This window comes from Sciurus carolinensis, chromosome 12, assembly GCF_902686445.1.
Source record: "Sciurus carolinensis chromosome 12, mSciCar1.2, whole genome shotgun sequence".
Lineage (NCBI taxonomy): Eukaryota > Metazoa > Chordata > Mammalia > Rodentia > Sciuridae > Sciurus > Sciurus carolinensis.
In genome coordinates, this window is record NC_062224.1 from 108,150,756 (window position 1) to 108,178,661 (window position 27,906).

General features: G+C 48.6%; 1 protein-coding gene across 3 annotated transcripts in view; it reads left to right on the forward strand.

The window, feature by feature from the left end:
* Astn1 (astrotactin 1) overlaps positions 1 to 27,906 on the forward strand; it is a 284,134-nt gene that overhangs the window by 218,535 nt on the left and 37,693 nt on the right. For all 3 annotated transcript variants that reach the window (XM_047521201.1, XM_047521202.1, XM_047521203.1), the window contains one exon: positions 1,187 to 1,375. In XM_047521201.1, coding sequence (XP_047377157.1) covers positions 1,187 to 1,375 — 189 coding nt within the window. The remainder of the gene's footprint in view (positions 1 to 1,186; positions 1,376 to 27,906) is intronic.

The window sequence follows — 27,906 nt, forward strand, 5'->3', positions numbered from 1 at the left end:
GAGGAAGGTAAATGGTAGAGGACAATGGGAGGGTCATGGTGAGAAACGAGCTACACACTTTCAAAGGTAACACTTCCCGAATACACAAAAATCATGCATTACGGAGCTAGAACATGTCCACGGGGCAGAAGAGAGCTCAGAACTTTTTCTTTTGAATTTGCAAGAATTCTTGACAAGAGGGGATTGGAGTGAGGACTGTGTTGGGAAAACCCACAGTAAAAACTCCACCATCCACACACTCAGTTTGCACATAGCAGAGATGCTGTGCACACCAGGGCTAGAGCTGGATGTCTCTGTTGTGATGGGCCTTTTTTAAAGTTATGTAATGGTGCCCCAAGTGATGTGCCCTTGGCACCTTAGGTCTCACGCCTGAGCTAGATTCCACCTTGCCCTGATCCTGTGGGGAAAGGAGTGTCCCAGGAAGTTGGCTAGAGACAGAAAACTTTGGATTTGGACGTTTTACCATAGGCCGGCTTGTCTTGTGAGTGTAAATCTCTTAAGGAGCAAAGAACCCGAGGAGATTTGGCTGGAGTGGGGGGCCTGGGGTAGAGGCAAGCAGGGTGTTTTTTTCCATGGGTCGTTTTCAGTCCCTTCCCTTTGGATTTTCTGATATAAAATGAAAGCAGAGTGTTCGGGACTTCTCTTCCCTCCCCTCATCGTCTGACCACTGCCTGTGTCTCTGCCCAACGGCAACGTCTCACGCACTTTTCGGGTCACCAGCCACAGTTAGGGTACGTTTTATGCGTGACCTGGTGCCACACATTCCCACCCTCACACATTCCACGAAGCCATTCTTTACCTTATGAGGGGAGCCGCTCTCTGCTAGTATTTGTGTTTCTGCTCTAGACTCTGCTTTCCTTTTCCTTTTTTACAAGGCCATCATTTGACCAGAGTACATTGACTTAGTGTCACGACCTGAGTGTGTTGCGGGGAGACGTTTAATAAGGGGTATGGGAGTGGAAGCTTTGTGCAGAGCTTCACCTGTGCAAAGGTAATGGCAGGACCGACAGATGTCTGTTCAGGAGCTGAACTGTCTGCCTGGTCACGTGGAAACATGACCTGGTAGTCTAGCCAGCTGTCCCAGGTCACTTTGGGCTACACAGTCACATCTGGGGCTGAGGTGCCTGGGGGTCCGGAGGCCACGTGTGAGTCCTCACCCTTCCCCTTGGGCCATGTTCCTCCGTAGCCTTCAGCAACGCGCTCCACTCCCTGGACGGGGCCACGTCTCGTGCAGACTTTGTGGCCTTGTTGGACCAGTTTGGCAACCATTACATCCAGGAAGCGATCTACGGCTTTGAGGAGTCCTGTTCTATCTGGTACCCAAATAAGCAAGTCCAGCGGCGACTCTGGCTGGAGTACCAAGACATCAGTAAAGGTGAGTGGCGTGCGCTGCGGCAGCTCCACCCCTGCGGGCGCTGGCGACCCACGCGCCGTCCACACGGCCACCCTCGGGGAGTCTGCAGAGGAAGCAGGAGCTCAGATTTCCCGTCAGTGCCCTGTGCCCATCCTTGGAATTTTTAAGGTTTGATTGCTAAAACCAAATCTCAGAATGAGAATGTCTGGCGGACTGGTGGACGTGGGCCGCTGTCACAGCTGTGTGGTAACGGCGTGACCGCAGGGGGAATCTGCTGAAGGACTGACACCACCATCCCTTCACCTCCTGTGAATGACCGCTGTCATGGGAGCGGAGAGGGGAGGGAAACGCTTCCGTTCCCCCGCCTGCTGCTTCCGAGGGCCCACACGCTGCTGGACAGACACCCCCTCGGAGCAGCTGCTAGCCCTCCTCGCCCCACCCGGCCCCACGTTTAGGCTCCTGCGTCCTGTTGATGTGTGTTGCCAGGACTTCTCCTTTGGTTTAGCGGTTACGTGGCTCTGGGTGACAGCGTCACAACTAACCCCTCGTCCACGCTCTTAAGAGTTAACATTCGGTCTGAGTTGCTACAAGAAATCGGGACGTTTCCGGCCTTTGGAGTGCACCTTCTGGCCAAGGCGCTGTGCTCTGAGGGCCCCGGGCTGCTTTGGAACTGCCAGGCCTTCCTCCTGGGGGTGTCCACGCGACCTTCCGGTGAGGCCGAGCCGCGGTGGGCGACGATGCTCTGGCCAAGAGAACCGGAGGAGTGGCTGGCCTTCAGGCTCAGCCACCCAGGCTTCCTCGGGGACCCGAGCTCCCTGTCAGCAGGATGTGGTCCCATGGCTGAGGTGCTCTTAGTTCTGTGAGCCATCACACTCTCTCCTCCTCTTCTCTGGCGGGACCTCCCTCCCAGGAGCCAGAGGTTTGTTTCCGGGCTGCAGTTGCTGCAGGCATTTCCCCCCAAGCCCTGATTCTCCTCAACTCAGTGGTACACCCACAGGCTTCTGGTGTCCCCTCAAACTTAGGATCTTAACACTGTTCAGTTCCAGTCTGCCAAGAGAGTGGCGTAATGTGAGCGAATGTCGATAAGCCCCCTTCCAGCTGGCAAAGCTTCCTCGCCTTTCCCGCCAGGGCCTGGGGACGGAAGCAAAGGCTGAAACCCCCTGCGTCCTGTTTGCCGTGGTCCAGGGATTGCCAGGGCCTGGGGTTTCTGGACAGGAGGGGCTGACCTTACCCAGAGCTGCTGGTTCTACACCATGCTTCTCTCCGGAGCATGCCAGCATCCTCAGGGCTGAACATGGAGCCGGGACGGAAGGCCGCCTGCTGCTCTGGCATTATGCCATCCATTCCTCCATCTCGAGCCCCTCCTGCCACTCAGCCGTTGGACTGGGGAACACTGTCCAGCTGTGGACTTGAGTTCTCTGAAATGTGATTTTCATAACACCTCTTATTCATCTTAAAAGATATTCCCACGTTTAGTATGTCTCCTTTAATTATGCCCGGCTGGTGAAACCTACGGGACGGGTACCTGTCAACCAGGTCTGCCTCTGTTCCCGAGCCTCACCTGGAAGTTATGGGATTTCTCTAATTTGTTGTTTGGCCTGGTTCTAACGTTTAAATATCTTTCTCCCCTCTAGGCGCTAATTTTCCTTTCTTCCAAACCCCTGCATTAGGCAGGCTACTAATTAAGAATGATAAGTTCACAAGACAAAGGAAAAAGTTCTTCCACTGTTGTGCCCTCAGAGAGGATTGGCACAGAATGGGACTTTACCCTGGGCTCACAAGGGCCCTGATGGCTCTGTCCCTGCCCTGACTGGCCCTTTGACTATGCGTTCGCATCAGCTCTAACTTTAAAATCCTTCTGTGAAAAGGCTTTCTCTATTCCTTGCTTCTGTACCTATGACCAGTTACCCAAAATTACTTATAGATTGAATAGAAGAAAAAGTTTTATGTGGTAAAATGAAATGGAAGGGGCACAGGACTTATGGGATGGAAATTTAGAATTGGCCGAGTGATTTTACTTTAGTCAGTTAATTATCCAGACCATATGTCCTGTACTCTGTGTCTTCCAGCTCTGTTAGCTTATGGGGCCTTATTAATGCTCCTTTATGTGAGAATCATTCTCAGGATTTGGGTACAGTGTTCTCCTCTGTATTAGTATGTTTTCTGTTACTGTAGCAAAATACCTGAGATAATCAACTTAAAAAGAGAAAAGTTTTGTTCTGCCTCATGGTTTTAGAGTTTTCATTCCATAATTGTTGTCCCTGTTGCCTTTGGGCCTGTGGCAAGGCAGCATATCAAGGTAGGGAGCATGTGGTAAGGCAAAGCTGCTCATCTCATGGTGGCTGGGAAGCAAAGAGAGAGACGGGAAGGGGCAAGGATCCTGGGATCTCTTTATGAGCACACCCCTGTGACTGGAAAATCCACTAGGTTCTATCCCGTAAAGTTTCCACCACCTTCCAGAAGCACCAGTGTCTGGGAAGCAAGCACAATAGACTGTTGGGGGCACTTCCAAACAATAGCGTCTTCTTTCTACAAAATTGATAACTTTCTAAGGAGTAGACCCCACGTCTCATTCATCTTTATACTCCCTGAGCTGAAGCTGGGTGAGCAGCTGCTCAGCACGTGGCCGCTGTTGGTTTTCCTTGTTCCTGTTGTTTTCAGTGGAGATGGTGGTGATGGTGCTGGTGGGCAGGGTCCCTCTGCGGTGCTGAGTCCTCTGGGGTTTCCCGTGCAGCTGTCCCCGGCTGGTAAGGGCAGAGGAGCCCCACCCTCAGAAGGCAGCAGCCTCCCGTTCCGCAGGCACACATCTGTCCTAACGCCACCCTGCCATTAGGATCGCTGCCTCCATGTAAGTCCGAGGAAGCCTATGGAACGTGTGCTGACTGTCTAATTGTCTAAGATCCGCCTCATTTTTTCTGCTCACAAGTCGAGTGCTATTAGCCCTGAGGTTCCCCGCCTGCCCTGTCCCCACATCCAGACTTAACTCCGTCTCCTCTCCCTGTGTTCCTGCTCTCCAGGCTGGCCCTCCGCCTACGTGCCAGCTGTCCCCCACCCCCACCGCTGGATCTCCCTGGTCCGTTCCTTATTCTCATCTTCTCCACCTTTACAGCCTCTCCAGCCACTGAGTTCGCTCTTCCCCAACCTCGTGTCTTCTACGACCTTTAGATGCATCCTTTCATGGCGTTAGCGTCGGATTTCTTAAGAGAGTCGTTTATCCACGCGTCTCTTCCCTGCTTACTCAACTCCTCTCTTCCAATCATTGCTTTCCTCGACTTTGCTCCACAGGACCGTTCCCTCGTCCCAGTAAAGAATCCGTCCCTCTCAGCCATCTGCTCCTCAGGAGTCCTCTCCTCCCTTGATGCCCCAGTGAGTGCTGCTCTGCTTAGATTCTCTGCATAAGTCTTTGGTTTTTTTCTCATTCCTTCTTGCCCTTATTCCTCTAAAAGAAATGGTCTACATTTATCAAAAGGGTTGCAGAGAGATTTTGTTCCTTTCTCCTCCACTGCTGTAGGTGAGTCCCGCCTGCATCTGCCCTGACATAGACCTCCGTTCCCTCTGTCTCTCCAACAGTCAAAACTTCCTTTTCTACCTGGATATTCTGCAGGCACCACAATGGTCAGCATCTCTTCTCTTTTTTTATATCTGCTAGAAGATTCGTGCACTCCTCTGATGGGTCAGAATGTAGAGCGAGGACTCCTCGATGTCACATTCAGCCACGACAAAGGCCTGTCCTTTCCGCCACCCGATATTTCCTCCACAGTCTTCTCTCAGTTTCTTCAAGGCTGCCTGCGTTCACACTACCAACTGTCACAGAAGGGACTGGGAGTGGGACAGTAAGGGCAAGGGTGATGGAGGCAGGTTGGTCAGTGGCATGACATATCCGTTGGGTGTGAGGAAGGCGGGTGTGCACAGTAGGGCCAAGATAGGTAGCGTGTCCCGAAACAGCGACAGGACTGTACTTATGATGAAGACACGAGAAAGATTTAAGGTGCTCGAGATGCTGATCACCCTGATTTGATTATTACCTAATGTATACATGAATCAAAATATCACATTGTTCCTTATAAATATGTACAGTGACTGTGTGTCAATAAAAAGCATTTGAAGAAGCTTCTTCATGTCTCCTTCGCTCTGTTTCCTGCCACTGTACTGCACTCAACAATTCGCCATCTGTTCCCTTTTTAAAATGCGATTTAATGGCACCGCTCCTCAGCTTGAAGCCCTTGCTAACTCCTTACTGCCTTCTCAGCACGGGCAGCATGACTCACTTCCTGGATCAGCTTCCTGTGGCCACTGTAACAAACTACCACAAACCCGGTGGCTTAAGACAAAGCAAATTTATTCTCTGAAGTTCTTGAGGCCAGGAGTCCAAATTCAGCCTCCCTGGGTCAAAGCCACAGGACCATTTCCCTGAGCTTCCCAGCTTGGAAGAGGGCATGGAGGCTTCCCCTGGAGCCTTGGCTGGGTGCTCATTCTGGCTGAGGCTGGCCTTACTCGGCTCCACCCTGCCACTTTCTCCTTCCTGCTCTGCTGGACCGGCCTGCCGCCCCTGCTCCCTCCCTGAGCCCTCTGCTCTTGACCACTGTTCTGCCCCCGCCCTTCCCATTCCCCGTATTGCCATTTCCCTGCGGGACCGTTTCCCACCATCACAGCCCTGACGGCACTAACCATATTTCTCTTCTTTTCTTTAATTTTGAAAGTTTGTTTAAAATATTCAAAACACTTAAAACAGCATAAAATGAAAAGTAAATCTTCTCTTGCTCTTATTTCCCAAGAATCTAGTTCTACCCCCAGAGGTGATCAGACAACCATTACGACCAGTTTATGGCCTACCCACTGGAGATACTAAACAAACAAGCTGTAGAAGAAGAGATGTGGCTCAGGGTCCGGTCTTTAAAAATTAGACACATACCTACATCTGTACATGATCCTTCAAGTCCTCCCTCCCTGTCTGTACACATGCTTAGACACACTTGCACACACCTATGTAAGGTATGTAGAGAAACTTGCCTACCTAATCTCAAAATAGCTTGATTTATATGTAAGAGCAAATTATCTGTTTGCACCAAGATTGGGGATAGGGATAAGGGACTTTTATTTACTTACTTTGTACTGAAAACTTCTACATTACTTTTTCCACAGAAGGCATTTGCCACTTTAATAATTCTTTCAAATGATTGCAAAACATTTTCTGAAAGGTTTATGTTATTTTTAATAAAGACTTAGAAAGTTAACCTAAAAAAAGCAAAGCATACAATCATGTCTTCAGAAAGCTGAACTTTGGACAGAAACCTGGGAGAAAGTACAAAATAATGTGGTCACCTCTTACTAATCTTGGCGTCTTCATCCTTGATCCTGCGGTTAGCATCTGCAGTTTGTCAGGGGAACAAATCCTCTACCTTCCCTTACTTCGGAAGAAACAAGCGAAGAGCTGTAGGTCTGCAGATTTTAGTTGGAGAAGTGACCAAGGAAAGTGAGCCTCTAATTCGGCTGGCAGGGCTGTAGATTAGCCCCCACCTGGTGCACAAAGCGTCAAAAGACCCTCCTTCCGTCTTTCATTTTTCATGCTCCATCCTGTCTGGGTTTCCATGGGTCTTCTTCCCTTCCTCTTCCCATGTCGCCTTCACGGTTGCTGTAGATCCGCGCTTTGCCTTTGCCTTTCTGGCCGTTGCTCTTGGAGAGTCTCGGTGGAGTCATCTAGGTGACGATGGCAGTAAGCTAGGTTTCGTCCTCTGCTGCGACTTCTAATCCATAGTCCACACTCCTTTCCTGTCCAGGAGTGGCCTCCTTCCCCTAGGGCAAGCTGAGAAGTGTCCTTCCTCTTCCCCAACACACAAGCACGGTCCTTCCCCTGAGGTGACCTCCAGTCCTAATCACAGAAGGGAGAAAAGCGGCTCTGTGGCCTCGCCTGGAACGCACATCTGTGTTCTGCCACTCTGTTCTTAAGTGGAGATAGTGCAGGACAGGCTCCAGTGCACAGATGTGGGACACAGATGCAACCAAAGCAGCAGCCAAATCACACGGAGCCTCCTGATCCCAGTCTGAGTGCTGGCCAGCCAAGACTTAGTCCTGTGCACTATGGGGCACTTTGAAGCTAATGTGCAAAATTGAGGCAAGTGGCTTAAAAATCTGATCCAGGTAAGGAGACAAGCTTACAGAGTGCAGTAAGGAGTGGAAGCTTGTTTCTATGATCCTTCATGGTTTTATAGCCTTTGGTTTGCAAACTGACTCTAAAGGACCTTTCTACACCCAAAGTCAGCCCTCAAGTAGCAAAGCAGTTAAGGTGTACAGTTATTAGCTCCACATGATTAATATATTCATCCAACACATGTTCACTGAGCACCTGCTGTATGCAAAGCCCTGTGGTGAACAGAGTGGAGATCTAGACAATTGTTCTGCTCAGAGGCACTCATGGGCACATAGACCTGAAGAAGATGTCACAAGCACGTCATCTGTAGGAGTCTCTAAGCTCGAGTGTGAGAATTTGGTTAAAGCTTCAAGCTCTGATGCAGTGAGTCCAGAGTAAACTGGATCTGGGTTGAGGGAGGAGGTTACTAAGGATAATAGTACTAAATAGCTACCATCTTTCCAGTGCTTGTTTTGAGCCACTTTGAGCTTACTTTGAGCTGGGTTAGGACTAAAAAGAGTACCTTTACCTATGCTCCTATGTCAGGTATAACTTGATACCATGTTTTCTGATAAGCATACAAGAATTCAGTATGACATCAAGAAATAATTGAAGCCAGGACTTTGGTCAGGACACTAGACCAGGGCTAAATGTTGACCCTGGTTAGACTTCATGGTGGATCCTCTGTCACTCACCTTGAATTTTCTGGATTTTTTGTGTTGTTTGTTGTGGGATGTTTTTGTTTGTTGGAGTAGTTGTTATTACCCTATTCAGTGGCATTTCTCAAAAGTTAATGTGCACCTGTATTAAATAGAATATTATTAAGTTGCAGACTCTAATTCAGTAAAATGTGGGTAGGGTCTGAGATTTCGTATTTCTAGCAAGCTCCCTGTATTAGTCAGCTGTCCATAGCTGTGACAAAATACCTGAGAAAAACAACTTAAGAGGAGGGGAGTGTGTGCTTTGGTATACAGCTTCAGAGGTTCCAGTTCACAGTCATGGGGCTCTTTTGTTTCCGGGGTGGACAGCATGGGGTTTGGAGTGTGTGGCAGCAGAGGCTGTGCATTTCATGGCAGCAAGAAAGCAAAGAGAGAAAGAGGAAGAAACCAGGGGTAAAATGTACTCAAGGCCACACCCCCAGTGACCTCCTTCCTCCAGGTAAGCCTCACCTCCTGAAATACCTCCCACTTCCCAGTAACCCATTAAGCTATGAACCCATCAAGGTGTCATCCATTCATGAGGTTAGAGCCTCAGGCTCTACTCACCTCCCCAAGGTGCCACCTCTGAACCCTGCTGCACTGGGGACCAAGACTTCCACATGTGAGCTTTTGGGGAACATTCCAGATCCAAACAATGACCCTGCTGGATGTTGCCAAAGCTGTTAGCTCCGGGACCACATTCCATTCACTCTTCTCAAAGATGGACGGGCAGGGGTTCTCCAGTCATCCCTACCCATCCTGTCCAGGTATGAGCGTCACCACTGGAGCATGGCCGTGACCTCCAGGGCCATGTCCTGGTGTCAAACTTACAGCGAGTGGCACAGGCCAGATGACTGTCCTGAGTAATTTTCACTTCGGACCAAGACCTTTTTCTGATGAAGCCATTGATCACTAGGTTTGTGCACAGCACAGACCTGTCTTCAGCCTCGGGCCCTGGAAGGCATTGGAAATATGCCAACCTCAGGATTAAAGATGCTAAGCGGGCTTTTCTTTTAGCTTTGAACTCTAGGCAACACCGTCTTCCTCTTACCACTCCAGCAGATTCCACCTTGGTTGCTTGAAACAGTATTCACAAGAGGTTCTCACTTAATTATTCATTACCTCTAGAAACCACAAAGGGTTTCAGAGTTTCACATTTGAAACTGGATAGGATTTTGGTTGATGGGACAATTCTGGTGGTGATGTCAGTAGTAACATATAGTTGGTGTCTTACAACTTAGCAGTTATTTGTATTGTATCTGGATTATTCTCAACCACGCCAAATACGTAAGCTTTGCTTGCATAACTTGATTGATTGCTTCCCTGGGAATGGATTTACTCATTCATTTATCCATCACTTCCCTACCTAGACACAGTTCAGGCCCTGAGCACGTGATGATGAATGACACAAAAAAATTTTCTGCTTGTGTAGAACTTATATCCCAGTGAGAAGAGACAGAAAATGGCAAGTAACAAATATGTGAAAGAAAGAAATTCAGCTAGCGAGGTGCACTATGAAGAAACCGAAGCCAGTTGACGTGCTAGCGGTGGACTGGAGGCTTGGGCACAGGCGAGAAGGCAGGCACCGAGCAGACCTCCAGGATAGTGCTGAGGGGGCTTCTGAGCTGCGGCCGGGAAGACGAGAAAGGGCTGACCAGGCAAAGATCAGGGCGGAACAACCTGGGCACCGAAAGAAAGAACACAGCCCTAACAATCTTTTTCTGATTCCCCTTGCTCCGAGAATATGGGAGTCCATCTAGGAGGTGATTGCTAAATATTAGATCGAAACCAACACGACTGTGGAGAAGAGAGAGGCCTGAATTCTCTGATGGGCATGAAGAGAAGGAACTACTTATGGCCTAAGCTGTCCTGTTGGCTAGATTTAACACGCTGAAATGGGGTGATTTGTTAGCTCATCTTCTTTTATCCAGCATGCCGCTAGCTCAGTGTGCCCCTGGACTAGCTGTGGTGGCCCAGACCCAAGAGAAATAAAGCACACGACCAGAGACTTCCTAGTACAAGGCATAGACTTGCCAGGCTTTTATCTTGATCACGTTGTGTGTGGCATTCCACAGCTAATTATCTATACGAGAGATATGGGGCTGGGGAAAATCACGAGATGAAGGGAAGCGCAAGGTGAGAGTCTACGTAAAGATGAGAATCCGACCTGACCTCATTGGCTCTTCACATCTGCGTGGTGAGCACCTCCTGTCCGTCCTGCTCTGAGGCAGCTCTTGAGGGTGTACGCTGGATTGGGGTTCAGGAGAACTAGAGTCTTTGTTTCAGCGAAGCCATTAGCCAGACAGCTGACCTTGAATAAATTACCTAACCCTCTTCAAAATAATTTCCTCATCTGTATAATAACGAACTTGAATTAGATTATCCTTAGAGTTTCTTCTACTTCTAATGTTCTGTGACTCCATAAACTCAGCAAATGATTTCTATTTCTGATAACAGAATGCACCATTTAATAATGCCTGACTCAAGGCTAAATAGGTTAATTCATCCAATATTGCAAGGGAAGGAGTTTAATATACCTGCTTGTAGCAAGGTTGCCTGACAGAATTGCATAGGAATTTTCACTAGATGTGGCTCTTGAGAAGTTTATTTAATGGCCATGAGCCTCAGTTTCTATGTCTGTAAAATAGGGCTATTAGTACTTATGTTACAAGGTTGTGGAAGAATTGAATTCACCTACTGTATATAAAGCACAGTGTCTACCATTTTGTAAGCATTTAATGTATTGGAGCTCATGTTATTACTAGTACTATTGATTACTTTTATTATTATTACCATTACTTTAATGAAATTTTCAGTTTACTTCCCTGTTTTTGAACAAAATAGTTACTAACAAAAAATTTTCAGGGATATTGGTAAAACGTACTCACTCTTCACAGTAACAACTGATGTATATATTTTAGAAATCACGAATCTCCAACTAACCAGGCCATTGGAACAGGAGGATCAAACCTTCATTCCCAGCAAGAGGGGATTTACTGGGGAGGGGCATATGAATGAGCTCAGGACCCCTGAGGAGCAGCCTTTGAAGTGCAAAGGAATTGGCAGGCATTCTCCACTCAGGGAAGGGCCAGGACAGGGTCCAGCTGCACCAGTCTTTCCTTTTGCCTGGCTTCAGGCCGGCTCGTCTGGTCCCACAGGCTGCTACAGAGGCACAGGCCGGTCCCCCTGGTGCCCCCACAACTCTATTAACATCCCAGTGCAATGGTACGTGGCTATCGGGGGTTGAGAGCTAACTTTTCGTAATGTTTGTGTTTCCATTAGATTCGTGTAGTTTCCTGATTGCAATTAATAACCCTGCGTTAGAGGAACGTCTTGCTTCCTCAGGGTCATAAGAGGGTTCATGCACAATTGCTGAGAGCAGGCTCTGCATCCTCTCCCGTCCTGCCCATCTCTCCCAACGCATCGCGCCACAAACGACACCTGGCTCGCAGCACTGAATATTCTCTGGATGGATAAGTGAAGGAGTGCTGTTTGTTTCTCTGCTTCCCTCTCTAAGGGAAGGGAGAGCACATGGTTTACAAGAGGTCCTCCCAAGCTCCCTCCACTCCACCCCTCGCCACCCCTCACCACCCCAAAGGCAGCCTGGCTGCAGCTGTCCATCCTCCTCTCAGATCTCCAGGTGTGAATGGAGGGTGGGCGGGTAGTGTGGTGTCCAGGGACTTGGCAGAAAAAGAACAGGCTCAATGTGAAAAACCAGTGGTTCAATACAAGGCGGCACTAGACGTCATTACTAGGAGCTGGGTTAGACCCGGATGTGAACCACCAACCTGTGATTATTATTCCAGCTTCCAGCTACTAGTTAATGTCACCGGAGTCAACAATAGTCTTTCCTTTACTACCTTTCTTACCAGTGCTCTCCTTTTATAAAATGAGTAGGAAAGTTCCTGGTGTAGTGATAAGGAAATATGTGTTAGGTGAACAGGCAACATGTGTTTAAACCGACATAAATATAGTTAAACTCAAGCAACAAATAATCAAAACATCTTTTGCCTAAACTTTCATCTGTTGGGTCACTGGTCATTTCTGGTCATTCCTGATCTGTATTCCTCTATACCTCATCAGAGGTAGTTCCCTTGAATCTCATAGAACATTTTGGAAGTTGGTTCAATTAATAGAAGATAAGAATTAAAAGGAAAAAAGTATAACTATGTTCTCTGTTTTAAAGAACAATGAAATTCTGGCATTTGCTGGTAAATGGATGGAGTTAGATAATACCATGCCACGTAAAATAATCCCAACCCAAAAAGCAAAAGGCTGAATGTTTTCTCTGATATGTGGATGCTAATTCACAATAAGGTGGGGGTGGGTAGGGAAGAATAGAGTTACTTTATAGTGGGTAGAGCGGAATGAAGGGAGGGGAAGGGGTATGGGGGAAGGAATGATAGTAGAGTGAAACAGACATTATTACCTCATGTACATGTATAACTGCATGACCGATTTGATCTTATGATATGTATAATCAGAAAAATGAGAGATTACACTCCATTTATGTATGACCTATCAAAATGTATAAATGCATTCTGTCATGTACCACTAATTAGAACAAGTAAAAACTATATTAAAATAAAAACTAATGTTAAATAAATCAGCAAGAAACAGAACAGGTATGTTTTTTAAAAGGAGAGTAGTGACATTTTCAAACCTGATCAATGACCTATTATATACAAAATGGATCCTATAGCTGTCAAAGGCCCTGACATAGAGCCGGTCTCTTACCAGTGATAGGTGGATGGTTCTCCAGTCACATCAACTTCCTTCCCTTAAAAATTTCCAGATGAGCTGGGCACAGTGGCGCAAGCCTATAATCCCAGCAGCTCGGGAGGCTGAGTCAGGAGGATCATGAGTTCAAAGCCAGCCTCAGCAACTTAGCAAGTCCCCAGTGAGGCCCTGCCTCTAAATTAAAAACTAAAAATAGAAAAACTCCCGGGTGAACCTTTATTGTTGATATATTGCCGTCCGCAGAGTCTGTGATAGGTACAGCTCCTTGAGGGAAGGCCACGGTTCTTCTGCAAAGCTGCCGTGTTTACGTCGTCACCAAGAGTGTGTGCTGAGCGCTCACTGTGGTCGGGCACAGCGCCAGGCACGAGGCATACCACGGTTAACAGAAGAAGACGAGAGAGAGACAAGGGCACAGCAGGGGAGCCGAGGAGAGGCGAGGAGAGCTGTTGCACAGTCCAGAACACTCTGGCCTGGACAGTTCACCTGCTTCTTAGGAAGATCCTCAGGGAAAGGGCTTGATGTTCAGGTATCAAAGTGCCTGTCGCAAAGGTGGCCGGGCTCCTCAAAATCTGAGGCAGGGTGAGGAGGAAGCATGTGTGGAGATTGAATGAGAGACGCCTTGTGACCTCAAGCATTTCAAGAGAGGACCTGTTGATGAGACACATGGATGTCCAGACATGTCCCACAGCCTGTGGGGGACTGTAGACTGCTCAGGGCCCAGTGATGACCTGCTGAGCCTGCAGAGGGGACAAAAGGGGTCCAAACCGCTCCTACCCTGGGGTTCTAGAATGCAGTCAGGCTGGTCTCCTGCTAAAGCATGGTGTCATTAGCCGGGAACACGCACACGAAGCCCAGGCACACACCTCTCCTGGTGCGGAGTGGCCGTTGCCCCAGCTCAGAGCCCAGCACCGCGAGAGCCTCAGTTCAGAGCAGCTGCAGGGACCAGGCAGGATCAAAAAGACCCTGGGAATATTTTTGTTGTGCTGATTAATCAAAAGCCAAAAAAAGAAAGAAAAAGGTAGAAAGAAGCATTTCTCCAACTCAATGTCCCAATAAATCTTCAGGGTGAAGTGTGCACTTTATAGGTGAAACGCGAGGCCTGCCACGGGGAGACGGTTCAGAGGCGAGCCCCCGCCCGCGCTCCCCGGTGCCTTGCGCGTTCCTTGGGGTCTTTCTCTGGCAGGTTTATTCCACAGAGGGGTCCTATAAAGCCTCTCCCGCACGTGCCTCCACTGCCCTGCTGACTCCCACGGCCCACCTGTCAGTCTCTTCAAAGCCGAGTCGATGACTGGGTAATTGGGTCCACAGATATCGATGTGTTGGGGGCATTTACACTTTATGTATTTTTATTTGGTCTGTTTTGCGTCTTCCCTTGAGGAGCGGAGGCCCTGTCCCACTTCTTCTCTGTAGGTGTTGCCATAGATTCTGCTCCCAGGGTGTCCTCATTCGATATTGACCATGGTGACGTGGACCAGGAAACAGCAGCTCTCTGGATTTTTCCACAGGTCTGGGTAGGAAGGAGAGGAAAGGATGCCTTCAAACCTCCCACCATCTCTGTCTTCAAGGGTGATCAATGTTTGGGAATCTGTATAGATTGTGAATCTTGCATGCACTTGGCCGGCAGAGGTCATTAATGAAGCCTGAGTGGGCAATGGTTACAGGCCTGAGGCAGTAAACCAGGCAGCAGACACGGAGAGCAAAGCACAGACTTAGGTTCGTTTAGTGGACAGGAAATCTTGGTGCTGGGGTGGGCCTGGGAGAGGGAGGAACAAGGGACGAGAGAGGATCCAGCCGTAACCCCTGGGTATTTACTTGAGCAACTGAAATGCCAGTTACTAGCATGGGAACACTGGGAGGGAACAGGCTGGGAGAGGGAGAGGAACAAAGAGCTTCCGGTAGGCCAGTGGATTTGAGTTGCCATGGAGAAGCCAAGCAGGCCACTGGAGGCGCAGGTGGAGCTCAGAGGAGAGGGCAGAGCTGGAGCATTAATCTGTGAGTCTTCAGGGTCCAACCTGCATCTAAGGTCCCAGATGGAGGAGTGCCCCTGAGGAGGAAGAGGAGAGAGGCCTAGGCCAGGAAATGCTCCCGTCAGAGGTCAGGTGGGCAACAGAGGGGACGCCGAGGAGCAGCCGGAAGGCAGGGGGCCCAGGAGGGTTGCTGTCACCGGGCAGTGAGCAGCTGTGTCATCTAGTGAGAGGAGTAGGTCAAGCCCTTTCCTGTGTCACACAGAGACTGAGTATTCTCACCGCAAACGCCCTGTGAAATAAATATGATGGGATATCATGCAGGAACTCGCAGCGAGCCGCACTTCCCCCTGGACTGTATTTGTCACCACTCTGTGACACGAGGAGGGAGGTCACACATTAGGACCCCGCTGGGTGAAGTCTTCCTGAGCTGCATCATTCACAATGGCTTCACTATGAGCTATGAAACACTAAAGGGCACACTGCCCAGCAGAGCTCCGTCCCCTGAGTCCAGGGTGCGTTGCTGTCCCAGATGCTAGGGGCACTGGCATAAGAGCCACTGCTCGCGACATCCGCCCACACTTACCATGTCCCTGCCCTAGTCCCCTCCCACTCCTCCAGCACCCCACCTCCAAAGGGGCAGGGCCGAGGCCCACAGGTGAAGAGTCGCAGAGAGCCGCACCCTGAATCCGGGGCCCAGGCCTGGAGCACAAGGTATCCTGGCCTCGGAGAGCTCCATGCTTGCTTTCCTGGTGCTGGAATCCAGGAGGGCTCTGAGGACTGCCTGGGCCTGCCCCCGATGCTGCACCCTGCCCACCACGACGCCGGACCAGAGGATAATGCCTTCCTTCCGCAGTCGGATTGTTATCAGGCAGTACTAACGTGAGAGCGGACGAAAGAAAACTCCGTCCGGTTCCCGCCTTGCCACCCCACCCCTGCAGAGAGCCCGCTCCATAAACCGCGCCTGCCAGACGGGGTGGAGCAGCACCTGTGTGAAATGCCGGGAGCGCTTCCGTGAAGGGGAGCCAGGGCCCCTCGCTTTGCAGATGGCAAGTGTCCAGTAACCTAGAAGTGACAACGAAAAGAGAGGCGCTCTCAGACTCCCCATGTCAGGAAGAGCCAGAGAGAAGCTCCTGGTGCAGACGAGCCTGGACTGCGACTGGGGAGGGAACGTGGTGGGGCTGATCCAGGAAAGGCGTCCTGGGTGGGAAAAGGCGGGCACGTGAAGCCAGGGCTGGGAGGCAGCTCAGGGCCCCACATGCCCGAGGGCCAGCCAGCCGCCTGTCCCGCCTGGCTTTCATCATCACGTCGTTGAGAGCACTAAGGCTGCAGCAGGAGAAGGCAGGTGCTGCGGGGGCTGCAGAAGCACAGCTGACCAGGGCGCAAGGATGGCTGGAGGCGGAACTCAGGAGAGGCTGACCAGGCGGGGGTGCTGAGGGTCTGGGCGAAGGAGAAGAACCGTCAAGTGGAGGTGGGCATGAGAACGGTAGGAAGCCTTGCTGGATGTGGAGGGTGAGGTCTTGGTGGGCCACAGCACCGCCACCCCAAGGAAATCTCCCAGGAAGGCATCCATGGAACCTGCCCAGCAAGGCACAGCAAGACTGCGGAGATCTTCAGCGCAGGCGTTAACCCGATTGACGTGGACCTCAGAGTAGCAGAATTATCGCCTTGTGTGACAGTGAATTTGCTTCTAGATGCTGACAAGCCTGGGCATGCCAAAGGCAGCAAGCTCACCTTTCCAGGGTGTCTTTCCTAAGCTCCTGAACTGCAGGGACACCTTCCTGGCATATAAGAAAGGAACGGGAACTGACGCATGCAGCCGTGTGCTTACCTCACAAGTCACCTCTGCTTGGGCAGTAATCCCAAGTGGATGCACCTCAAACCCAGCTAATGCCATTATTCCCATGCATCCCTGAACCCAGGGCAGACCCAGCCATCTGGCCTAGTATGGGGTAAAAAGTTAACAGCGATTCTTTTTGAACTCTAGTTTTTCAGACACAGGTGATTCCATCCACTGTAGTAAAATTCCCACTAGTTTTCACTCTGAAGCCATTTGGTGGAGACGAGCCAGGGACGTGGGTGAGAGACTGAGACGGGGTGAGGAGGACTCGGGTTTGCAAAATGTACTAAGGCTTCCCTGCAGTAACTAGCAGTCGCGTTTGATTCTTGCTATTCTGAGCATATGTTTCCTTGTTATCTTTTAATTGGTTTTTATTCTAAATTTAACACTAAACAGTTCTTGATGGTAGCAACTGCGAGCACTGGCCTGGTGCATGTCAATTCTAGCGACGTGTGAGACACCGGGACCTGATCTGTGCCCTCCCTTCCCTCCCCAGGCCACACCAGCCTGCATTAAGAAGCTGGAGATTGCTCATTGTGCCCTTTCCTGCCTGTGCTGTCGTGTTTATAGATGTCAGGTTCTGGGGAACAAAGGGAGAGGGGTAATCTAAAATCCGAGTGATACCACCAGAAGCCGTGTCTGTCGGCAGGTGAATGCCAATAGATTGGAAGCCAGTATCAGCAGGCCCATGGTGTGTGAGATCCTGCATCCCGGGCAAGGACTTCAGACGTTGTCAAAAACAGCTCGGGAAAATCCAGTAATCAGGTGCTCCAGAGTCAGCTGCAAAGTCTGATTGTGAAGATCCTGGGCATCTATAATGTGGAAGGAAGCATGCTGCAGGGGTGAGGGGATTTGGAAGCTAGATCCTCAGAGGTTGAATGATGGTAAAAGAGGTGGCTTAAAACCTCCGATCCTCAGTGTTCACATCTGCAAAATGGTATAATGAGAACATTGTAGGACTCAGAGTTTTAAGACTGGTGGAGCAACTGGCCCATTTTATGTCCTCAATAATGTCACCATAGGGTATTTCCAAAGGGGCTCAGAAGCGCACCAGGCTAACAAGAGGTGAGTTCTGCATTTGAATTATTTTTGATTAACCCTGCACGTTATATTTCTTCCCTGGAGATTCATGATACATATTAAGATTTTAAAAACTTTTCAAAGATTTACAAAAGACCTGCCTAAGTTTAATTCAGGTCGTCCCATGGTAAGAGAACATGAATATTTTTGTGTTTGTCTATATTCATTTTGCATATTGCTGTTAAAAAGTCCTAAACTTATGCAGAAAACCTTTGTTATGCAGCCTCTAGCTAGTGGAAGCTTTCTTTTTAACCTCGTCTTGATCTGGTGCCAAATCCTCTCATTTCTCCTGAAAAAAACCCTCACTTGTCCCTCATTCTCTGTACATGGTCCAACTCTCGTCTGACCCTCCGACTTCTAAGCCTGGGCAGCAGTCACTTCCCCTTGGCTGTTCTGCCACCAGTCTTCCGTCCCTTCAAACATTCATTTGTTCTAAATCACTGGTAAGAACTGGTCAAGTTCTTCAGGAGTCCCTTCAGCATGGCCCTACCCTACCTCCTTGCCTTTGGTGCTCATTCATTTTCCAGTTAACACCCTGTGGTAGAGGTAAGAACTCTGTGGCTGCCTCCTCCTGCATCGCCTCTCCCTGAGTAACCCTCGCCGTCCCTAACTACCTAGTCAGCACCTTCTCATTCTTCAAAACGGTCCTCAGGAAGCCCTGGCGACCTCTCTTTTCTCCCAACTCCTGTTACACGTGCGGACTCTACCATGCAATTTAGGACTCATTGTTTGCCTTGGAGTTGGTCAGAACTGGGTGTGAGTTCCAAGTCTTCTACTTAGAATTGTGTGAGTTTAGACAAGGTGATAAATTTTTCTGTTACCCAGTTTTGTCATGTCTAAAATAGGTATTGTTTCAGTACCAACCTCTAAAGTTCGCATAGAGAACTGACCATGTTGCATTTCACTGGCAGGTTAAGAAATCCCTTCATCCTTCTGTGCTCTGGAAAAGACTCACTTATAGCAGAGAACCATCCTTCCCTGGGAAACTTAGATGTAGCTCCAGGGACCCTCTGATTTACCTATGAGCAGACTGAATGCAGTCTCTCCAAAGTCCCATTCTGTGACTCATAAGTGATCAGCTGAATTTCTTGTCCCAATGATTAATCAGAACTAAAGACTTGTTGATCAAACTCTGGTTAAGCATCTCCCCTTGCTCCAGGCCCTTGGTCTCCGGCCCGCCTCTGCCTGAGCTAGCACACAGCCACCTGGGAGGCAGACTGGACTCCGTCCTGATGCCCACACCTGATTCTCCCTAGTGTTGGCTACTTCTCTCTGTAAATGTCAAAAACTCTTTTTTCCAACTCTTCTGCTTCTTGCAGTCAGGTGTGATCAGGTGAATACTGCAAACTGAAGATTTCCTCTCCCTGTAGACTCTAGACCCCCCACTGCCACCTCGGCCATAAGCCCTTTGGATAAACCTCTCCTAAGTCCAAATCTGTTTCCTATTGACAGAACACATACAAAGTGTTCTGCAGAGTCCCAGGGACATAGAACGTGTTTCTAAAAAGCAGCTGGTAACTCTGTTGGTATCACTATTAAATCCCAGGTAGATTATAATTCATTGAGGAAAGTATCCTCTGCTGTCTTTGGAGCTCCCCATGGTATCTGCACGGGGCCAGCTCCATGGCAGATCTTCAGGGGATGCACACTGAGTGACCAGCCCCTCAGTATCATGGAGAAGCTGAAACCCAGTGTGACCTGACATTTGTGAAAAGCCCAATGATAGTTGGAAAGGTATTTAGCTCCATTCAGAGAAAGAAGGTGATTCCAGAAAGACGCCACTTGCGTAACCTTAGCAGGTAGGTGAGGGAACATGGCAGCCCCTGTTTTTCTTCCATCTTCTCTAATACCTAAAATGACTCTTAAACAAGAGATAGTGAAGAAGCCAGGTAAAATAGAATTGTTGCTCAAAATGGTGAGAAAGGAAAGAGAAAAGTGAGTGGCTTTGGGAGAGTTCAATCTTCAAGCGTACCCATTACCTGCAGGGGCTAGCAAGACCTTCCACGTGGCGTTTCCAACAGCCAAGGGAGGTGGGAGAGGTCGCAACACATGCTGGAAGGCTGCTCTTTTTCCCTCAAATATGGGGGAAGGATATATCCTGGAAAAAGAGGTTATTAAGCATTGTATCCATCCGCTGTATGACTTGTGAAAAGATGGAACATGGTGACACGGAGATCTAAAATGAGTTTATCATGAGAAAGCCATGATGGCACACATGCTCATTGCTCAAAGGACTTTCAGGGTGTTAAATGCCCCTGACTAGGGAGACCTGTATCCATTGCACCATTCCACGTTTTCCTTACTGTTACTGGGAGGTAACATGACCTAGTGGTGAGAAGCGAGGCCTTGAAATCTGTGCCACCTGAGTTCTATACGCTTCATCCTGGATATCAAGAAAATGAACACCATGATACCCGCTTCACAGAGCAAGTGTGAGGATCCAGTGAGAACCGTAGAATAAAGCATGTATCTGTGGTGAAAACTCACTAGAGCAGGGATCAGTCAACTATGAGCCATAGGCAAAGCTGATCTGCTGCCTATTTTTATCAGATTTTCAAGGTAAGAACAGTTTCTACCTTTGAAGCGATTGAAAAATAAAAAATAGTAAAAGAAAATAATACCTTGTGACATGTGGAAAATATGTGAAACTTACATTTAGTCTCCATAAATAGCGTCTTACTGGAGCAGATTGAATGGGTAAATGCCCATTCATTTACCTGAGACTGCAGCTGTTTCTGCACTACAGGTGCAGCTGAGTAGCACAGCAGTGAAGGCATGGCCCCCAAGTCTGAGACTTCGTCCATCTGCCCTCCCACAGATAAAGCCCGCCACTATGGCTCCTACTGAGGATGCTGTGTTCCTTCGAGGTTCATCCCAGAAGCCCTCTCCTCAGTGAAGACCCCTAGTCTACCTTCTGATAGGATCTGGTCCTTAGTTGATCCTCTTTTTAAGGGCATTTATATTTTGTTTGTGTGCCTTATGTCCTCTGTGAGATAATGCATGCTTTGGATGTAGGGATTACATATAATTCATTTGGTACATTCGGAAGACCCGCCTAGTGTCTTGTAAATAGACATTCAATAACTTTGTATTTGCTCTGTTGAATTGAGTTGAGTTCCAGTTTGGGTCTTCTGACTTTCGCCTGATGTCAACAAGCTTTTTGATGGAAAGAAGGTCCTGGGAGACCGAAGTCAGATACACAAGGAGTATCTAAGAAGATTTACACTCAAAAAAAAAAGGAAAAGAAAAAAAAAAGAAAGAAAAAGGAAACTTAAGAAAGAAAGAAAAGTAACCATCTTGAGATGGGAACTTTCAGCATGTTACTAGTTGACTACATGTGCTTCTTGCTGTTTCTGGAAATAAAGTTAGATGTGCCTCAGGGCTTTGGGAATATAATGAATTTTCTTAACTGTGGGTAAAAGGGCCCTGTTCTCTCAGTTTGCTTAACACCATTTAATTCCCTGGCATTGGGGTGTTTAGTTAGGGGTGGGTGTGCACACAGAGACAGGCATTCCACTGTGTGGTTTTGTTTGACACTAGAGTAGAATAAAGACAATATCTGAATTGTCCTCCAGTAGGCTCATTACTGTAGGAATGAAAATTAAATATAATATCCTACAGCTGAACACTTGGAAATAGATAGAATTCATGACTCAATATATCCGAGTGGCTTATTGTCTGTATCTCTCTGTGGGTTTCTGGTTCCAAATTTAGATGGGGAAAGATACCACCTGGCTCTTGCTAGTACCTAAGAGGGATAGGCTGATTTTCTGTTAAAATAAAAGATAATCTAGAAATCCTAACACTCCCTTAGTACTAGAGCTAAGTATTGTGAAGTTATTCCAGACACGGGATGGAGGTCCTTCCAGGCTGCCATTTATATGCCATCCACCTAGTGTTGTGTTTCAAGGAGAAATCTTCTGAAACTAAAGAGGATGGTGTGCAGGACCAAAGCTTAATCTTCTACTAGTGGAGTATTCTTATTTGAATTTCAGTTCGGCCTGGTCAGTAGCGTCTTTTCTGTTTGCTTTTCTTTTAAAACTAATTAGTAAGCAACTCCCAGAGAGGCTGGTTGCTGGCCTTGCCAGCCACCCTGGGAACACAGGCATGTCACTCTGAACAAGCCAGCCTGAGACAGCAAGGATGCCTGAGATGTCCCCACTAGACAAACCGGTCACATCTTTTAATTGAAGTCATGTAACAAAACTGTACGTGGAAGCGGTTGTCACAGATGAATTGTCTATGACACTATCTTTCCTCCCCCTTTTCCCTCTCCGTGGGGCTAATGGTATCAGGTGGCTCCAGTGCTGAAGCCAGGGGTCAGCAGGGCCACAGCTGGCTTCCTCCCTCCTCCACCACAGGTGTGCAGCTCAGTCCTGTGAGAGGCCTGGATTAAGGTATGGCTCCTTCAGCTGCATTTTGGGGGGAAGAGCTCCTCCAAATCTCATTCCACCCCTTGGGCCTAGCTTTGGTCCCCAGCACTGTGAAGGACTTCTGGCCTCTTTCCTTTGTGGGAATGGACCTCATGGCCACCTTGTTGGGTTAAGTTCCTGCAGACCTGAAGTCTACAAGTTGAGTCTTCATGTACTACTGAATGTTCTTGTTCTGTCTCTATTCCATTGAGGCCCTTGTTTTATTTTTGATCATTGATATATTTTTTTCCATTATGCATTTACTGACAGCCTAGGGGGTTTCAAAACTAGATGCCAAGACTGTGCTAGACAATGGTGATAAAATGGTGAACAAGGTACTACCATTAGAGCTTTTATCCCAGAAGCCAGACTACAGGCCTCACACACATTATCCCATTAAACCCTCAGAACGTAAGTTCTGTTATTAACCCATTTTGCAGATAATGAAACTGAAGGCTGAAGAGGTTAGAATGTCTCAGAGCTCTGAGTCTGAGCCCAGCACTGCCTGCCTTGTATCTTGAGAAAGGAATTCTAGGTGACGTCTTCACCAGTTCAGGGGGTAGCTGAGGATCTGGTGCAGTCACAGCCTCTGCTTCAGGCACTTACTCTCAGAAGTGACAGAGCTGCTACAGCCCTCTGCTTCCTTCCTCCTGTGTTTCCTGGGCCATACTTATTTGCTGATTTCCCCTGTGACCCAATCTCAATGATCCCAGAGACTCTAGCCTCCTCATAGAGGAAGGCTCATGTCCTCTCAGATCAATGGGCCTGGGAGCCTCCTCTGCAGGGCCAGATCTTTATGTCTGTCCGTTTTCTGCTATGAATGCTGCTGCTACTCCTTAGTCAAACTTCATCCAGAACTTCTTTGCTGGAAAACAAACTGAACACATGTGCACAGAAGAGTTAGATGTTCAGGGGTATGTACTAGTCTGCTTTTTTCATTGTTATAACAAATCACCTGAGGCAGACTATGTATAAAGAAGAGAGGGTTGTTTAACTCACAATTCTGGGGTCCAAGGACTTGGTGCGAACTTCTGCTGGGTGCTGGTGAAGGCCTCAAGGCAGGTGGTAGCACAGTGGTGGGAGTTTATGCAAGAAGGAAGATCGCGTTGCTAGACGGGAAGGCAGAGAGGCCTCAAGGCAGATGGTAGCACAGTGGTGGGAGTTTATGCAAGAAGGAAGATCGCGTTGCTAGACGGGAAGGCAGAGAGGCTGGGAAGGGTCCAGTCCTGTTCTTTTGTAGCAACCTCCTCCCAAGACCTAGCTCCAGGGTGGCATGAGGTCTGTCTTAATCCCCTCCAAGGGCAAGCTCCCCAGTGACCTTCTGGCATCCACCTCTTAAAAATTTCCACCACCTCTGAACATTGCCAAACCAAGGACCACACCTCCAGCATATGTGCCTCTGGAGACCACACTCAAACTATAGTGGCACCATAGAAGAAAGCCTGCTGGAAGGGGCTTTGGTGGGCAAAGTAACAGGTTGGCCATCTTTATTGGTTATCAGAGCAGCCAGCTAGGACCTTCTGCACTAATTATAGTCTCTACCTTTCTTGGCAGGGACCTGTTTGGAGGCCACTCAATTCTATTGTTTAAACGTTTATAAGTGTTTTAGTATCCACTACTATTATAAGTATTCAGGGGAGCAACATAAAATCACAGCACCATCTTGGTTGGACATAATGATAAAGTTTTCTTCATGGCAACTGGAGGAGATGAATTAACCTTGAAATCTGGTGGCACACACACACACACACACACACACACACACACACCCCTTCATAACCGTTGTCTGGAGGACAGTACTGGACCTGGCATCTATATCTGTCCCCTTTGTTGTCAGAGTGCATCCTGCCCATTGGGGCTATCTCTTGGGATCTTGTCTTCTTCTCTTCTCCATAAAATCCTTTCTTCACAGGAAGATGAATTTAACATGAATGAATGAGTACGTTCTTTGGTCAAGTGTATAGAAGTTTTCTGACTTTCATTCTTTACTTCTAAATTAAAACCTCACAGGGCTTAGAGTCTGGCAGAATCCAGGAGGCAAATGACTGTGAGTGATAAAATCTGTTGCTTGTGTCAGTAACCAATTCAGGTCCAGCACAGTGATTCTCCTGGTTGGGGAGCACGTGGGCTTAATTCTGGAATAGTTCAGGCCAACAACATTAGAATCTAAATCAGGTTTTCAAATTAGGTCTCCATATCCTGGGGCTCTGAGTAAATGTTTAAAAAAAATGACTCCATAAACAATGGAATTGTTTGCCTAAATAATCTATTTCCCACCCCACCCCCACCCCTTTACGTATTGGTACCACTTGTAAGATTTTTTGAAAGTGTTCTGGCAGTATTTAACAGAATGTCACTCTTATCGAGGGTGGCGAGACTCAGCATGCCACCTAGAGACTGCCCGAGTTGGAATCATTGGGATGCCTGATAAAATGCAGATTCCTAGGTACACTAGGGAAATTTTGAGAAGATCAGGTAACAGAATGATAGAAGCTTAACATTTGGCTGTTAAAGGTACACAGAACTCCTAAGACACTCCTGACAGCTCTGAGAAGCCATTGGCCCACATCTACATGGATGCATGTACCAGTTGAGGGCCCTCCATCACCTTCTCCAAGGCTGTGCATCTATCTCCCTCACAGATACCCTCAAGGGAACCAGGTGTCCTTCTTTAGCCTATCTCCTCTGCTCAAATAGACTTAAATACCTCTTCCTGTGTCCGCCAAGCATCTCTCCCACCTCTCTGATAACACCCCTTATCAATATCATTGTCTGCTTTTCTGTCCACTCTCTCCCCCACCCCTGTGCATCCTGGAAAAAGAGCTTTATTTTTCCTTATTTATCTGAGTGCTTTTCTTATTGGACACTGAGTACTATTGCTGGCACATAGTAGGCACTCAATAAAAATTTGTGCCTCAATAAACTTATCTCACTGCTATTTCCTATCTTGGATCTGAATTCTGTTCTCTGGAAATACACAGAACTCATGTGACGCATTCAAGGTTACAGTCCCTTAGACATTTAATGAGAACACAGCTAAGCCTGCCTCTCGGCCTCCTTGTATTCATCATAAATGCCTGTTTCCTTCAGACATTGTTCATTTGACACAGTGCTCAATTGCCCTGCAGTCCAGCTGCATGCCCTCCATGGTGACAGTCACTCTCTACATGGTCCACCCAGAGCTGACCCAATTTGTCCTGTGTGATCTGTGGGCGCCATGTTTCTCCAGCATCTTGGTCACCCTCTTAATAGGCTTGAGATCTGTCCATTGGCTTTCATGGTCATAGTCTCCTCATCCATAGCTTATTCTCTCATAACCTCTGTTCCCCTGGAGGTCAGTCATTTCCACCATTTACAGATGGTACGGAAACCATCCAAGTCCACTTGAGTCCTCCTTCCAGAGGGATAGCAGCTGAGCAAAACTGGAGCTCATAAAGAGGGCGTCGTTCTGGCTGGAGAGGCTGCTGCGGAGAACGGAGGGCGAGGTTCACCGAGGGGCGAAAGGAGCCTGGCCCATGGGTGCATTTCAGAACTCAAGAGGAGAGGCGCACAGGAGAGAACTGTGCCGGATCCCAGGTCACCACCCAGGCCACCGTCTGTCTGAGCCCGTGGCTCCAGTGTGCAGAGAGGCACATCAATTTCAGCAAAGCAAAGCTAAGTGGGAACGGACTTTAAGTTCTGTCACATAGAGTTAATTTGCAGAATAAATTGGTCAGGGCAGCAAAAGGATTTAACATCCAAATTCATTTGAAAAACAGGAGCCAGATGAGTATCCAGAGGAAAATGGAGGCCGTTACAAGGTTCCCTTGCCAGTTGGAGCAGTATTATTATTGAATAATATTTTTATTAAGCGTTTCTAGACCATTTGGTAGTTAAAGATATTTATAAGCCAGGCTTTGCAGCATTCCAGCGAGGCATTGAATCTCCCGCCTGCAGGTAGCTCAGCAAGCGCCCTCGCCCCGGAGCTCGCTGGATATACAGCACGCAGCCTGGTTTTTATCATGCGGAGTCAAAACAAGTGGTGGTAAAATGTCAGGTGTGTGCATTTCAGAACTTTCCAGGGGCTCCCTGCCCTGTGCTGTTGTACAGGCTTGAAGGTTGAAGCATAGAGAGCTGCAGAGGCAGGAGCGCCGGGGAGGGGAGGGGAGCCATGAGCCCGCAGGTGCTCCTGGAGGCAGGAGAGGCATGCTGGGCCCAGGGTCCCGCAGTGCTGAAGGAACCCAGGCGCGGCCCTGGCTGAGACAGGACACCCCGGGGAAGGGGCCTCATCCATCCTCTGCAAAAGGGCACAGCCCTGAGCGCCAGCAGAGGCCCAGGCCAGGGTTGGAAGCTCTTGCTCAAGCACTCGCTGCTTCTGTTTCTCTTGGTCTCAGTTTTCTCCCTCTGCTTGTCCTGGGCTGCCCCTTTGAGAGTTTTCCTGGCAGCCTCTTGGGAAGCACCGGGAGAGAGGGGAAGCACTCCCTCCCTGCAGTGGGTCAAGGATGCGCACGTGGCTTCTGCGCTCATCCCGCCAGACTAGAGAAACATGAAGAGGAGCCACCATCTCCAGATATGTGTGCGGCACTCCCAACTGGTCCGCCCTTCACCTGACCTTCTGCTGATGGAGAGTTGAAACAGCAAATTCCGCAGGTGTCCCTATGCCCACCTCTCTCCCAGCCCGGACTGCCCTGCTGCATCTCCCCACGCCGCTCGCTCGTCTGTGGCCAAACAGCAGGGGTAACCCCGTGCAGCTCCAGAGCCCCTAAGGCCTTTGACGCTGACAAGATGCCCCACGTGGTGCTTCTGGGCCGTGAGACAGGGAGGCAGCCAGCAGCTTGATCCTTTTCCCGTGCTTGTGTTCCCCGGGGCCGCCCCGAGGTGGACGCCAGTGCCCACATGGCTGGTGAATGAGTGGGCACAGGCTGCAGATCAAGGAGGACTCACTGGTTAGCGTCTCGATTCTGTAGGCTGTGGATCCTACACTGGCGTGGTCAGTGTCCCCCCAGAATTCATGCCTACCTGGGACCTCAGAATGGGAGGTTAGGGGACGCCCTGAATCCAACACCTGGTTCGTATAAGAGGGAAAAAGGTAGATTTGGGGGCTGGGGTTGTGGCTCAGTGGTAGAGCACTCACCGAGCACATGTGAAGCTCTGGGTTTGATCCTCAGCACCACATAAAAATAAATAAAATAAAGATATTGTGTCCACTGACAACTAAAAAAAAATTAAGATTTTTTTTTTTTTTTAAAGAAGGTAGATTTGGACACAGACACACAGAGAAGAAAACCATGTGACCACCGAGGCCTAGATTAGACTGATAGAGCCACCAGAAGTTAGGAAGAAGCAAGGGCACTTACTTCTCTAGAGTGTGACTCCTACTGCACCTTGGTTTTGAACTTTGAGCCTCCAGAACTGGAGGGGGAGACGTATCTGGCCAATTGGTGATAATTCGTTAAGTAACTGCTGGAAACGAAGAGGGAGAAACTTGCTGTGAACTTAAAGACGTTGGCCATCAGCTTTCAGTTGCATAAAAGGCATTTGGTGAATCAAGAAATAGGACCTTAAGGGGCACATGGAAAAATGGAATCAGATAAATTCTACATTGTCAGACTGAAGCCTCAAAGTGCACACACACTGCAGCCCAAACTGAGGGTGCTTCTTCCACGTCCCAGAGCTGGACTCCAGGGATGCACCCAGGAGCAAGTACATGCC